Here is a 16,024-nt window from a genome sequence, read left to right on the forward strand (position 1 = left end):
CTAAAAATTAAAAAATGTAGTATATTTAAAGTTCAAATTACTAAACAGTTATACAACCTACCCATTCGTATAATTATCAAAATAATCACACAACACGAAACAATAGCTGCCGGTGCTATTATAGCAAAAACTAAAGAGTTTCGCTTTTCTGGAGAGACAAATGGCTCTGAAACACGTTCACTATGAATACTATAAGGACCCCAGCCATACGGATGGTTTCGTGCTCTAACGCGAAACATAAGCAATCGTAGTGTATGTAGTTCTCGTACAATACAGCTTAGTTCAATCGTGTTGCAATACACTATCCACTTGTCCTCAAGTGGTGTCGGTTCTTCTGCCCACGGTAAATTATTTAACAAAATTATAGAATTCAGTTCCGAGCTTGTTTGCCGGCGCTTGCGCTTTACGAAGCGAGTCTGTAATGCCTCCAAACTATACTCAATGATTGGAGCTCCATTATCAACCGAACCATCCCAAAAAACTTTAAATATTTCGCCAGCTATATGTTCTATCTGTGGCTGTCCTGGACTACTTGGCTTATCGCCTAATGTCTCAAATAAGAACCGTTCCGTTAAACGTTCAGGCCAATAGTAAGGGCGTACTACAGAATTATAAACTAATTGTAAATAGAACATATATATCGTCTTCGGTTTTAAATGTGAAATGACAGTATAAGTTGAATTTTCCAAAACATCAACACTGTATTTGTTTTCTCCTTTCAACTCAATGCACACTAATACAGCAGAAATTATATTTAAAGTTGGTACCCAACTAACTGTGAGACTATTCGGTGTTTGCTCACTTAATACCAAGGAATTGGGTTCGGCAAAAGTTGTTACGTCAAGAGGATCTGTTGTGTTGAACTTATTTTCTGTTGAGAAAACTATAAGCCAAATTGTGTAAAACTGCGCTGGCATTAAATTTGTTAAAATCAGAGACGTTTCACTTAATGTTTTGTGTTCTCTAATAGTAGAGTTAGTTATTTTCCAGATCAATTGATACCAAACTTTTTCAGAATTAAAAATACGCGGTGTGGACCAATCAATTTGTATTTCTGTTGGACTTAAAGCGAAAGCAGTAAAATTTTCTGGAGCTGTTGGTGTTCCGGGTTTTGTTTGCACATAAAACTGTTTGGACATCAACGGAAGACGCCCAAGTTTTTGAAGATAAAAAGTCGATGCTTTCAATTGCAGTGAATAGTTCGTAAAGGGCTTTAACTGAGTTATATTAATAAGTCTTTCAAAAATTGTAAAGTTCCGTACATTGAAACCGTCACTATGTAGCGACAACATATACTTTTCTCCTGGTAATCTAAGCACACAATCCTCATCTGTGTTTAAGTCTGGCATTATTAACTGAATATAAGTTTCCATAATGAGCTGTATTTTAGGAGTGAGCAAATCTTTAGCTTGGATAAATTTCTCATATTCGGGTAATAAACATTTAGCCTTTGGATATTCTTGATAGTTACGAGCCTTAATTTTCCGTCCATTCAATACGTCTGCTACGTGCTCTAATGTTTGCTTACGTCTACTATAGGCACGTATCGTGCCATTCTTAAAAGTATATATGAAACCAGAATCTCGATCAATTTCATCTATATTATCAGTGATAATATTAAAATATACTCTCAAGGGATTACACAATTGCCTATATACATCATAGGTACAAATTTTTCCCCTAAAATCTATCAAATTTACTGTTTCTAGCTCTAAAGTAAATGTGTCTTCAAACATTTTTGAGGCAGTAACACTCTTCAGTTTCAGTACATTCAAATCTATAAGACTTCTACCTCGAAGTGTGGCATTTTCTGGAGTTTCAGCATCATATTCCAACCACAAAACGGCTTGCGAATAAGGCAGAACAACGAGATCTTTTAATAACTTTCCTGTTGTTAAGTTAAACAATTTATATCCCGATTTAATGCGTCCTTCGAACTGACATAAGTCAAGTCTGTAGACTGACACTACCTTTTCTAAGTCATTATGCATTTCTGCCCAGTAAACAAGTCTTCGAATCCAATCAACAGCGAGAGATAGTACTTCAGCGCGCATACGAACTAGTTTCACTGGAACTGATCCAGGTACGAAGGTCATAAGTTCAACGTTCTCATTAACCCATAGTAAACGTTCCTCACCTTCCAAAAACGCTAAGTGATCAACTTCGCTCGTGGTGTGTACCAGTATTTTTCGATGATTAAGATCCATATCGAGTTCAGCTATGAATTCTGCTGTTGTATAAATTAACCGAGGAACTGCTTGCACTTCTGGATTCACGTGCAACGCATACAATGCAGTTTTTTCACCTCCTATTAGCCTACCAGCTGCGAGTGCTTGCACTTGAAATGTGTAAGTTTCTCCTATACTAAGGTTACTAATTATAGCCTCTAACGGTCTTTGATTGCTAAAATGGTATACTCGTTCAATAAATAGTTTGTCATGCATCCAACAATATATTTTATAATCAACTTCAACATTAATAGTGAGGTTTTCCGGTGGGTCCCATCGTAAAATGGCATTGACATTCTGTAGTATTTGTAGGGGCCTATTAATACGTTCTACAAAAATTCGTAATCGCATTGGTTGTGTTGGCGCAGCGGCAGGAGAACGTACAAGTGTATGTATCGCAGTACCTGCATGCCAATAAGTGTATGGAGTTATAGTAACATTTAACAACAGATCAGGTTGATTAAACTCAGTTATTCGCAAAAAAGGATTACTTACTTCCCTGCAATAAAACTGTGGTTTTTGCTTATCAAGAGTTTCTACAAGTAACTTATAAAACACTGTATAATTTTCTGCAGTTGCAATCGAATTCCATTTAACATTGAAATCATCCCAGTAACCATCATCGATGCGAATACTACTAATGTCTATTGGATCTGGAATTACACTGACATCAACGTAGGGCATATACTCTAGTTTTAACCTTACAGAATTTACTCTTCCAAAAGTACTACCTTCAATAATGGTCTGAATTTCAAAAGTATCAACACGCATTATATTTAATTTACTACTATTTAATTGTAACCACATAAGGCTCTCAATGTCATGCAAATATCTGAGAGAATTGTATTCTATGTCATAATGCAATAAATTGTCATTCGATTTTCCATAGTTATTCTCCAAACTTGTTGTAAACAAGCGAATTTGGCCGTCATTTTGACGAACAACGCAGTATAACTTTTTTTGAGGAATATTTAATGCAAACCCACGTATAGTACCACCAAATTCATTTATATGAAAATATTCAACTTCCTCTACGTCAATATTTCCACTTAAAGTGCGTCGTACTAATCTCAATCCCGTTGAATAATAAATATATCCATTGTATGCATCAATCTCAATATGTTCTGCTTCTAGTACTTGCAACAACTCTTTTTCGCTACCATCCAAGTTGGCACGTAGTAAGCAATTTTTTAATACGTCTGTCCAGTAAAGCTTTCCACCCCGCCAATCATATGCTATAGTTTTGACAGAAGCAGTGAGAGGAAATGTACAACTCACCTCAGGATTCATTATATTAGCACATTTCAGAAGATTATTGCTTGTGATATAGTACATGGTTCCATTCAGCTGCACAAAGTCTCTTATATTTCCCAATTCACCAACTTGTATTGCGTTTAACCCAATCTCGTTCGTTTGATACAAGCCGTTAGCACTGGCCCACATAAGTTTATGTGCACCCAATGGCCAAGTGCGCGTCAACAATTCTTCAGACCACTCGCCCGCTGGTAAACTGTGGCTTGCTGCAGTTCGTATACGTATCTTATATAAATTATTTGCTTGTAATTTCTCCACATTGAAATATGTTGATTTAATATTACGTATATTGAAGGCACTATTGCTGGCCACATCCATCATCTCAAGTTCATATTCCCAATGCTGCCAAGCGTAATCACTCTGAAAGTGTATGTGTTTTGGTGCATTCCAAGTTATTTTTGCCATATTTGAGGTAAGCAAAGCTTTCAAACCAAACGGTTCTATTGTTGGTAGTGGATGAGGTTGTACATATTTGTATTGCACTGGCAGCAAATGCCAACACCATTCCAAATCTCGTAGAAACCAGACATCGTTTTCATTAGAGCGATAATTCTGACGCATTAAGTGTGTACCATTTGTTGCCATAATATTACTATCCACATATATAAAACTCTGCACTTCACCCAAAAATTCTCGACTTGTGTTCAATTCCAATAATTTGCGATTATATGTACCATCATAACTCAACTCGTAAAATGCATGCTCTACTTTCTGGTATACTACGAGCAAAAATCTTTTGAAGTCGTTATGAAAATGGCCAATTTGTGAACTGGTGTAAACATTTTTAATGTTGTTTGTAGCCAAGTTTAAAATACATATGCCGCTTACGTGGGACCAAAACAACCAACCGTTAATAGGATCAACTTCCATTTGATTCATTTTTGTTCTGATGTTTGTAAAATGAGTTTGCACGGAATTTCCATCAAAGTCAGTACTTATTAAGCTCCACAATGTTAGTGTGTTCTGTAAAAGAATTTAGTAAACAGAAAAAAAATATGAGTTATGAAAACATCTTCACAATATCTTATTTTCAATTTCTATACTAATGCTTTGTCGTCTGAGAAAATTTATTTTTACTTAAGTGTTAATGTTCGCATATAGCGCTATTTTGATTAACCGGGCACGCGGATTTGTAAGTATTAATATTCTAACCTTTTTCTCCACTACTTTATATGCCGATATATGTAGCTCACATTTTGAGATATCGAAACTGTACACGGTGTGTATCTAAACGCTCTAGTCATTAGGTCCAAATTTTGACAGATTCGAATTTTTAAATGTGGCGTTTGTAGTTCAACAATTATATATACTCAAAAATATATATATATATATATTTATATATATGGGTATATGTAAACCAACTGATATGGACTTGATAATACTCGAAATAGCTGCTTTGTCAGCCAAAAAATCAATTTTTCATATAGTTATGTAATTTTGTTTTGTGATTTGTGCCACATATTCAATAAAAATGCACTGCAAAATTTTATGTCGTTTTTTGCATATATTATTTACTATTTTTATCTAGAGAAGGAAGTTTTTAAAATCATTTATTGCGAAATAATATCACTAAGCTGATCAAAACTTGGAACAAAGATTTGGGGTCATTTCCCAGTCATAATCTTTTGTTGCTTCAGTTTAGTTTGAAGACTTTACTCACATATCGGCAATCCCTTTATAGTAGTACGAGCCTCATATAGATTATAACAATATTGCAGGTATTTTAAGGTTCAAAGCAAAAGCACACGATATTCAAAAATCACTAAGGAAACTCTTCAAAGAATTGAATGAATGTAAACAAAATGAGGATTAAAAATGAAATTGTATATATGTAACATAATATATATATTATATACAGTCGACATGGGCTTTATTGAACATTTTAGGTATGCTCAATTATTGCTATATTAAAATAATTTTATATTAGTATCTTGAAGATAGCCCAGCTCTAGTATCCAGAAGATATAGGTTCTTAGGAAAATACTTTTATGATAGTTTATCAGACTGCTCAATGGTGAAGATGAAAGACCTTTTAAATTACCAAAATTCAGTGGGATGGATTTAGTCTCTACTTTTCTATATTAGGGTTCTTGCGAGAAATGTGGTAACAAAACGGCGAAAAATCGCTAATTGAGGTACATTTGAAGTTATCTTATGACCTGCCACTGCAACCAACCAACCCTGAGGATATATATATATATAGATGGCTATAGAATATAGTCGAAATATTGGTGTAAGTAAAACACAATTCTTAACAACTAATTAAAAAAGTACATTATATGAAGAAATGAATAGCTATTTTCCAAAACAAAAATAATAAATCAAAATTTTGGTCATTAAAACAATAAATTATAAAAATAATTTTTAAAAAAATAATAACAGGAAAGCTATATTTCCTCATTTAAGAAAACATTTCTTGAATTGGACATCTGTTGTATTTCATTTTGTGTCTGATTGACAAACGGGTGCAAGAAAGATGAATCGGATCTTTTTTCAGTCCTCAATAAGTTTATATTTTTTTTTCAATAACAGTGCGAGATTACCTAATTACAGTGTGTTAGTAACAAAATAGCTGGTATGAATTCTTTAAGAGTGCTTTGTGAATTTAAATACAAAATTTAAATTTATTAAGTAAAACATTAGGCTTAACCAAATTTTACTTTATAGTCTAAACACTTCACTTTCCACAACAAACATATTTTATTCTTTTATTTAAATAAAGTCTTACCTCTCCAGCAATGAATAGTCTCTTGTTTAACCAATCCACGGAGAGTTTCGTGGGTTTGAAACTGAAAGCTGTCTTATTAATCAAATGCACTGAGTGGTCATCAGAATCATCAAAACATAATCTAAAAAAAAACACTGAATTATTATTTAAATGCTTTTTACTTAAACATGCAAACTCTTACTTTCAATTTTTTGATTTCTCAAAAAAATTTTTTTTCAATAAAAAATATTGTTTATATTTACTTTGTGAAATAAAAAGCAATTTTTACCTTTTAATTGTGCCTTTTTCATCAATAAGGAAAAGCTGCTCGGTTGATAAACTGACTGCACAATCAGTTATAAGCTGGTCGCTTTGATATAAAACTTTTGTCTCAGCTAAGCGCTCTAAGACTTTAAGTTTAATGCTATATTCACCTGCAAGCACAACGGAACTCAAATCCCTAAAGAAGTCTACAGATATTGATATTGGCTTTGTGGAAGCACTTCTGACCGCAAAAGGTCCTTCACCCACCTCATTTAACATCAGCAACTGCACTGTATAATTGGTGTGTGGTAGCAAATCGCTAAAAATGTATTGAGTAACATTCGCTGGCAACCACTATGGAAAACATTTCTCCATTATTACAATATGTAATCAAAGAATATAAATTAAAAAAATATAAATTATTGAACCTTTTCGAAAGCGTAAGTTTCTTCGGAATTTCGTAATTTTAATTTAAAACCTTTTAATGGACCATTTGTAAAAATCGCTGGCTGCCAAAAAAGTGCAAGATGGCTATGGTCCAATGCAGAAAAACTGTTAATTATTGGCTTTAATAATGGAGCTCCTGCAGCTTGCGTTTTATAAATTGCAGTGGCTGGCGAATATAAAGTATCATCTGAATTTTCACCAAAAGGTAATTCGAAACGAAACTGTTAATGTAAAAAATCGAAATATTATGAAAGATGTCAATGATTCATCACGTTATGTATTTCTATAATACCAATCAGTTTTTCACTCTGAGCACATACCCGATAGCTGGAATACGGCATTAAAGCGTCAAATATTTCGCACTCAAAATTCTCATTACAATTAAAATTGGCCAAGTTAATCCATTGCTGATATTTCATATTTGATGCCTCCTGTTCGGCAACATTATTATAATTTTTATCGCCATTGTTCTTAGCCGCATTTACTGGTTCATCACTGGCGCTTTGCAATGCATGTTGGTATTGCAGGTTAAACTGCCGATTTAACAAATAGTTATCGGGCAGAGTTATGGGCCATTGTAATGCCAGAAAGTCCGAAGTTAAGCTTTTATTAAGAATTAATGGCACTATTGTGCTAACCAATACTTTCATGGCCAGTCGCTGTAAATGCCAATACTGTCCCTGGGCTGCTTCACAAGCGGAAATACAAGGTAAATCATAAGGATAAAATTGTGTCGAAGACTATGTAAAATAATACACAAAAAACAAATAATACACAAAAATTAGTGAATTATTAAACTTTGAGTTTTTTGCTCAATGATTACTTACGCATGATTCCTGACATGGTTCGAACTCCTTTAGTGCGCGCCACCAATAGTCACAGCCCTTGATGCACTGCATTGAACAAATTGTAAACCACAAAAATGCAGGAAAATCAGTTTTGATAAATAGTTTTGTATTACAAACTTTAAAATTATAATTCGAATAAAAAAACTAAATTATTTCGTTTTAAAGCTACTTCAGGTGCTCTTAATGCGAATTAAATTTTTACTGAAGCTTAAGGGACTCTTCCGCTCCCAATTTGTAACATGATATATTTGTGCCGCATTTTCGGAATTCATCGACAAATTTCGTGTTGAAGTTATTTCTAAAATCACAAAATTGTCGGAGTTAAACTCTGTCATGCAAAGAATGCTAAGGTTTTAAGTTTCAAACTTTTAACCCATTTGAATTCACAAAAAAATCTCAGGGCTTTAAACTAAATCTGTGTTTAGTTGCGATGAAATAGATATCCTATTTTACGGTTTTCAATGTGCGCGTGTGTATTAAAGGAAGTAAACTCATTTCAAATTAATAACCTGTCCAGGTAAACACTGATTAGACAAAAAGTATTCTGCATTTTTAGGTGTAGCCTACAGTCTTCAAGTACATTCTACAGGTTTTTGAGCTCGTCGTGGTATACTTTATCAGAAGCCTGTTTATCGTCGAGAAACACTGCAGAACAGTGTTTCATGTGGTCGAAAGGAAATCCTATACCTTTGATAATCGATTTACTTGCTCGATAATACCATGAGTTTTTTTACAGCCAAACTGGTGAGAGTTTGTTTTCAATTGTACTAAGAGAAGATTATTGGTTAATATGTCAGTCTGAATATTTGAGTACGAATTGTAAGTTGGGAAAAGACAAGACTTAGGTGTTACGCAAAAAGATTGTATTTTTCTTTATCGCTCTACACCCAATTGCTGCTTGCATCTCCTAGTGGCGTTTCAGAGAACACGAGTTTTTAAAGTTTCATAAGCTCTCCACAAGGAAAACATAAAAAGACAGTCCTGTGAACTTTCCATAAGATGTTCGGTTTGAAGACCAACTCTAAATAAAGTTGTATTCGTTGTTTAACTTTTCTTGTAGTAGTGCTAATATAAGGTTGTTTTAACAACTTTTAGCTTACTTCTTAATGAAGATAATCTACTAGTTTAGCGTCTGATAGCACCGAAATCAATAAGGTCAAGTAATTTGTTACGGTCCATAGTCCAATAAGCATGTTAAGCAGTTAAGATTAGGCTCATGTTATAACTTTTATCTATTATGATGAAATATATCTGGTTACCTATACGTTACAATTTCCATCTGCAAAAAACTTGTAAAAAATTACATAAACTAAGGAGTGTTATAGAAAATGATTACAACAGAGTACTGAAGCTGAATCTTGCTTATCTCAAAAATTGAGGTGGATTGCAATAGTTTTTGGAAGTGGTGTCGTAATACGAGGTTTACATTTAGTCAACGAACTTTGCTAAAGTTGATTTAGCGTTCACATTACCGTTTCAGGTTTTTATTTTGACAATTATTACATATTTTTGTATATGTATATGTAGGTGAGCAATCAACTAGAAATGTTTTTATGAAAACCTGGATTCTTATTTTATTTATTTATTTATTTATTATAATTAATTACAAAATATAAAATCTTATAACTAAGATAAGAAAAACGAGCGCTAGCTGCCAGGGCCCGTCAGGCCCGGATATTAAAAATTAAACTTTATTTACTAGGTTACAGGCTTTAATATATTTATTAAAAGTATATTTTCAACAGTAATTGTTTTTAATAGGCTGGTAGGTAAGATATTAGGAAAGACATTACTACGAATAGAATTAAAAGAAGGGCAATCGTTATGTACATATATGATCTATAGATGGTGTGCCATTACAGAATGGACAGTTTGATGGCTGATCGCCACTCAAAAGATGTTCATGAAAAAGCTTTGAATGTCCCATTCGCTATCGGATAAAAATCTTACATTGTTGATGAGTGCATAATAGTGGATATATAGCTTTTAAACCACTGGTATTGATCGTTTTGAAGCGATAGTTGTACACTGACCATTCCATAGCCCATTCGTCTTCCATATATTTGTTTATAAATTTTAAAACGTCTTTTCTTTCGGATGTCTTGAATAAGAACTAGGGAAAGCGAATGGCGGCAGATGCAGCTTGATCTGCTAGTTCGTTTCCTTTAATTCCTGCGTGCCCAGGAACCCATATGATTTTAATTTTGTTTGAAAAACGTATGCAGTTGTTTCTGATAGCGCAAATAAGTTCGGTGTTATTATTGATATTTTTTACAGCTTCAATTGTAGATTTGCTGTCGGTACATATCAGAAATTTGCCTTTGTTGCATGTTGCGTGGTCAGTAGCAAGTTTTATAGCTAGAGCCTCTGCAGTAAAGATGGAACAATGGGGTGCAACTAATCCAGTCGTGACTATGGAGCCATTTTGTTGTATTATAGCGAATGTGACATGATTTTCAGTTTTTGAACCGTCTGTGCACAATAGAGTCCAATTGTTTTTTATATAGCAATCAGAAAATTCTGCAAACACTTGTCTATACATTTTAGTGGTTGTGTTTCTTTTTTCATAGGTTTGCAGGTCGATTACAAAATATGTTGGATTAAGAAACCAAAGGGGTTCATGATTTTGTATCATACGATGGGGTTTAATGTCGAGGTCGATCAATTTAGCATATTCAATACACCGCACAAGTGTCGATTTAACTCTATTTGTTCGCTTTTGATGGAATACATTTACAACGTCTTTATGTAAAATAGCGTTGTTGCTGCACAGTAGTTTCGGAATAAGGTTATAAGTTGTTGACTTAACTCGATTTGATATTGTAGGAAGTCCAGCTTCTGTCAATAAGTTTTTGGTTGAAGTTGTGCGGAACGCAGCAATACTTCTTCGAACGGCAGCATGATAGGGTGCATTCAACTGTCTAATATTGCTGTTTGCACACCATCCAAAGAGTGGTAGAGCATAATCTAATTTAGAGAGTATAAGTGATTTAGTGATATTAATCAAAGTTGATACATGAATAAAAAAATGTTTATATGAAAAGTATTTAATTATGTTTAACCTGACAGCTAGGTTTTTTCTTAATTCTAGACATTGTTGCTTAAAGTTAGGTTTGTTGTCAAACTCTATATCTAATATTTTTAAATAATTAACAACTTCGATATTTACGGCATTGTAGCTTAAGTTTAGTTGGTTACAATTCTTTTTTTTTACAAATGTGCACAATTTTACATTTATTTAAGACAAGATTAGCACCGGAAAATTTACTCCATTCTTTTATGTCATTTAATATCTCAGTGAAGATTACTTGAACTATAGATATGTTCTTAACTTTGGAGAATATTATTGCATCATCAGCGTATATAGCATGTTCAACTCTATTGTATTTTAATATTATTTTACTTAATGGATCAAAAGCTATTATAAATAAAATTACTGATATTGGAGATCCTAGTGGAATCTCATTATACAGAGCAAAGATATCGGAGCGAGTTGAATTAATCCAAACACATAAGTCAACACATATGCGATTAGTCAAAAATGCTTTAACAAAATTAAAGATCCTTTGACCAACTTTCCAAATAGCAAGCCGCTAAAGCACAACGTATACTCCGATGCGATCAAATGCTTTTTCAAAATCAGTAGCTAAGATGGTTACATGATTTTTACTAGAAAGGGGAGAAGTCGCATAGTGATGGAGATGTAGAAGGACATCAGTTGTGCTTTGATTTTTCCTAAAGGCGACTTGATTAGGACTAATTAGGTTTCTAAATTTCTAAATTTCTTTCTAAATTTTTAGAAAGAAAAAACTTTCATTAGTTTTAAATTGTTGCGAAAAGTGACAATCTTTGGAGAAATTAGACCAATCTTTACTTAACGTCAGAAGATTTGAGCCGGTGTTAATGGAACTTATTATAGTGTTATTGTATCTGCCTGTTAGCATATTTATGTCAGCCCAAATCTTTTTTGTACTTCATTTTGGGTTTATTTTGGCTTTTTATTTTCGCGGCTTTGACTTGCCTTCTAAATAGTGCTTTGGCCTTTTTATACAAAACTAAATTAGAATGGGACCTAAATCTTTTAAAATTTTGCCAATGAAATTGTTTTTCGTTTCTAAGTTGTTTTAAATTGGATTTCCACCATGGTATTTTTACTTTAACATATGATGACTTTGTCTGTGGGATCGCAATATTTGCTGCATATCTAATAATTTTACCCAAATTGGCTGCTTCTTTATTATTTTCGTCTGCTATATTGAATTTGTTATTGTTTTGTTTACAAAGTTGTTGGAATTTGTCCCAATCCGCAAAATAGGTTTTGAACTTTAGTCTTGGGTTAAGTTTATCATATTGGAGATTTGATAGTAAGCTAATTACAATTGGAAAATGATCATTGCCGTGCAGATTTTGAAGTATGTTCCAGGCACATTTAGATGTGAGGGCGGTTGAACACATTGTAAGATCTATGTGAGAAAATGTGTTGCGAGTAGAAAAATGTGTGGGAGACCCATCGTTTAAAATAACGAGGTTTTCGATTAAAATTACATCTTTAATAATTTTACCCCTGCTATTGCATTCATTGGAAATCCATAAAGGAATCCAGGCATTAAAATCTCATGTAACAATAAAAGGAGTATAAATATTATTAAAAGAATTTCTAATATCAAGTGCCGAGATTAATTGTTGAGACGGAATATATAAATTAATTTTACAAACAGCCTGCAAAACTCAAACAAATGTTTGAGTTGTAGTATATATGTTTATGTGGAATATGATTTATTAAAACTATTATTAAAATTCCTATGCCTTGTTTGGCTGTAGTATTATGGGAAGGTTGTAAAAATATCCCACAAAATTTTTAGGCGTTATTATGTTGTTTCTATTGAAAGCTATATGAGTTTCTTGCAGAGCAATAATATCCGGGTTTATATCTTTGATTAAAAGTTGTAGTGCAAAATAATTACTTATATAGCCTTTAACATTCCACTGAAGTATTTTTAACGACATAAAAAGTGAAATAAAAAGAAAATAATCAATGTAAAAAAATAAAATAAAATTTGTGCAAATATGCGAATAAACGTTGTTTTTTTATGTTTCTAATTTTGATACTTTAATTTATATTTGTTTAGTTTTTTTTGTACTTCATCTTCGCTAAGAACTACATCGCTATCTGAGAGAAGAGATCACTACATCACTATCTGTTCTAGTAAGAGAATCTTGACTCGTAGAGATTGAACGGAGCTTTTTCTTGAATTTAGGGATAATTTCAATTATTGTGTTTATTGTAGAAATATTTGGTTTAAGATCAAGTGTTAAAGAGATAGGTTTTTCTAAGACTGCAATTTTGTGAGTACCAATAGTTGAACAAGAAACCGGTTCCAAATTTGGTTTTTTATTTTCATTGTTATTAGTATTAATTCTGCTTTTACTGGAAGAATTGATGGAAGAAGAACGTAAGCTCGAAGCAGAGAATGAGTTAATATTTTTGTTATTGTTATTTATTATGTCTTTGATTGCACTTTTGAAGTTGGTGCTTTAACTGGAGAGCTTGTAGAGAGAGTTGCAGTAATTGTATTATTTGAAACGTTAGTAGGTTGCAGTGTCTTATTGGTGCCAGATGAAACCACTGAACAGAAACTGTTGCTGGAGATGTCGACTGAAGGTAGTGCCTTATATAGTTGTTTTGCTTCCCGCATTGTACATTTATTTTTCGTTTTAATTTTTAATATCTCTTTTTGTTGAATAAAATTTGTGCACTCGTTAGAAGCTGGGTGCTGTTCTGAACAATTAGCACAATATGTACGCGAACAGTCAAAAGCGGCATGAGGAGGCAAACCACAATTAACACAAGCTGGAGAGTGTTGGCATCTTTTGGCAGTATGTCCAAGAACCTGGCACGATTTGCAACGCATTGGGTTTGGTATATACTCACGCACATCAACGGAACGTAAAGAGATTTCAATTTTTTCGAGCAAATTAAATGTGTTAAAAGACAGCAAAACCACTCCACTGAGATGGGACTTGCCTTTAATCATTTTAGGGAACTTGTAGCATTCCACAACACCCTGCGCACTCAGCTCATTAACTATTTCTTCTTCTGAGATTTTATTTAAATAGGGCGCGTATACAGTTCCTTTTGTTGTGTTCAATTGCTTATGAAGAAAACATTTGATTGGGCAAATCGTCAAGAGATCTTTAGCTGATATAAACTTTTAAGCAGTAGCCATGTCTTTGACTAGCAACAAGAGGTTACCATCTCTTAATTCAGAAATCGATATAATGTCTTTACTTATAACGTGTAGAGTTTTTTGCACAGCAAAGCAACAGAACTCAGACAAAGGTTTTAGATCGTTGGTAGAGGCAACAACAACATATTTTGGATTAGGCAGTTGAATTGTTGGAAGTCTGGGAAAGTCTGTAACTGTTTTAGCATTCGGTCGTTTTTTCTTCGATTGTGGACCATCCGCCACTATCCGACACACTAGTTTAACTGGGTACCTCTCTGTACTGAAGAGGGTAAACGGCCAAACAGGAAGTGACGTAAATTTGCAAGATCATCCGCTGGCCTCATCTGGAGTACTCATACTCGGTGTGGCACCTACTACATCATTAAATACAACAGACGACGATGAAATGATTGACATAACGCCCGGAGAATATACATCCAAGTAACAAATTCAATTCATATAGCAGGCATGTAGCCGAAGACTCAGACTTGGAAAGAGAAAGACATCGCAACTTCAGACAACATGTGCCAACACACAGCGCTTTTAGTGACTGAAACGACGAGGGATTATCATTTTACGGAGGAGTTTCAGATATACATGATGATATGCTGCAGTATGAACAATTTGCATACAGCTATCCAAATATTTGGTTCTTAGCTGGCGCATGCTCCAGTGTTAATAATTTAATTACTCCTGGTTTGTATGCAATGGAGCTGTTTTGGGTGGGGTCGGAAACGTCGGATATATATATTTGTAATATGGTCACCTTAATCTAAAAATATATTATAAGGTAACCTTATTATGGTTAATACTCATCTCTCTTAGTAGTAAGTGATAAAATGTAAATTTAGTCGTTAAGTACTCAGTGTAACAAGAACATTATAGTGGCGACGAGGAGAAAAAAAACAAAATCCAGTAAAAATGGCCACAGTGGAAAAAAATCAAATTTTGGGTAAATTACCTAGTTTTGACCACGAAAATGGTTCGTGGAGTATTTATAAGTCGAAGTTGCAGCAGTTCTTGATCTGCAACCAAGTGACAAACGAAATTCAAAAAAAAGCAATGCTGGTTACGTCATTGGAGGAGAGGAGTTTTATGCTGTTACAGAATCTATTGAGTCCAAAATTGGTGGACGCAGTAGAAGTCACTTATGAACAATGTGTAAAGGTATTGGAAGCACATTTCAAGCCAGTGACAATTGGTTTTGCTGAGAGGTGCAGATTTTATGGCGCCAGTAAACAGCAACAAGAATCGGTAAACGATTGGGCAATAAAACTGCGAAATTTAGCTACACAATGCAATTTCGGTGAACACCTTGAAATGGCGTTAAGAGATAAGTTTATAATGGGCCTTGAAAGAAGTATAGTCAAGGACAAGTTAATGTTAGAGTCAGTAGAAACATTAACTTTTGAAAAAGCGGTACAAATGGCGAAAGCAGCGGAATATAGCCAACAGCCGTTAGAAGCAGCAGTTAAAGAGGAAATATTTTACATGCGAAACAACACATCAAATAACGGGCGATACAGTGCAGCGCAGCCGCAGCGACGACATGGTCAGCAGCGCAGTGAGAAATGGCAGCATGATAATGAGAGACAGCAGATGCAAAAAGAAGAAGTAAAAAAGTGCGAAGTGTGTGGGTATAATAACCATAAAAGCAGTGTATGTAAATATAAAGATTATAAATGCAAAAAATGCAATAGGAAAGGGCATTTAAAAAAAATGTGTTTGCTAAATAGAAAAGATTTTAATTTTTTTGAATCAAATTTTTTTCCGTTGGTGAATAAAGAAAAACAAATTGACGATCCAATTTATATAAATGTGAATGTGGAAAATCGAGAGTTTTGTATGCAACTGGACACGGGTTCGCAGTTTAGTATTTTTTCATTAAATGATTTTAAAAAATTTTTTAATATGAATCAACTAAAGAAGACTAATATAATTTTGAAGACCTATAATGGTGTAGAATTAAACCCTGTGGGAGTTGTGGAC

The 16,024-nt window shown here is 33.7% G+C and overlaps 1 protein-coding gene across 2 annotated transcripts in view; it reads right to left on the reverse strand.

Moving 5' to 3' along the window:
- LOC119666297 (protein sevenless) overlaps positions 1-16,024 on the reverse strand; it is a 48,278-nt gene that overhangs the window by 5,944 nt on the left and 26,310 nt on the right. For both annotated transcript variants that reach the window (XM_038075578.1, XM_038075579.1), the window contains exons 3-8: positions 7,788-7,853; positions 7,281-7,700; positions 6,942-7,181; positions 6,539-6,867; positions 6,271-6,391; positions 62-4,505 (exon numbers count right to left, since the gene is read on the reverse strand). In XM_038075578.1, the coding sequence (XP_037931506.1) occupies positions 62-4,505; positions 6,271-6,391; positions 6,539-6,867; positions 6,942-7,181; positions 7,281-7,700; positions 7,788-7,853 (5,620 nt within the window). The remainder of the gene's footprint in view (positions 1-61; positions 4,506-6,270; positions 6,392-6,538; positions 6,868-6,941; positions 7,182-7,280; positions 7,701-7,787; positions 7,854-16,024) is intronic.

The sequence above is a fragment of the Teleopsis dalmanni genome, chromosome 1 (assembly GCF_002237135.1).
Source record: "Teleopsis dalmanni isolate 2A chromosome 1, ASM223713v2, whole genome shotgun sequence".
NCBI classification, from domain to species: Eukaryota; Metazoa; Arthropoda; class Insecta; order Diptera; family Diopsidae; genus Teleopsis; species Teleopsis dalmanni.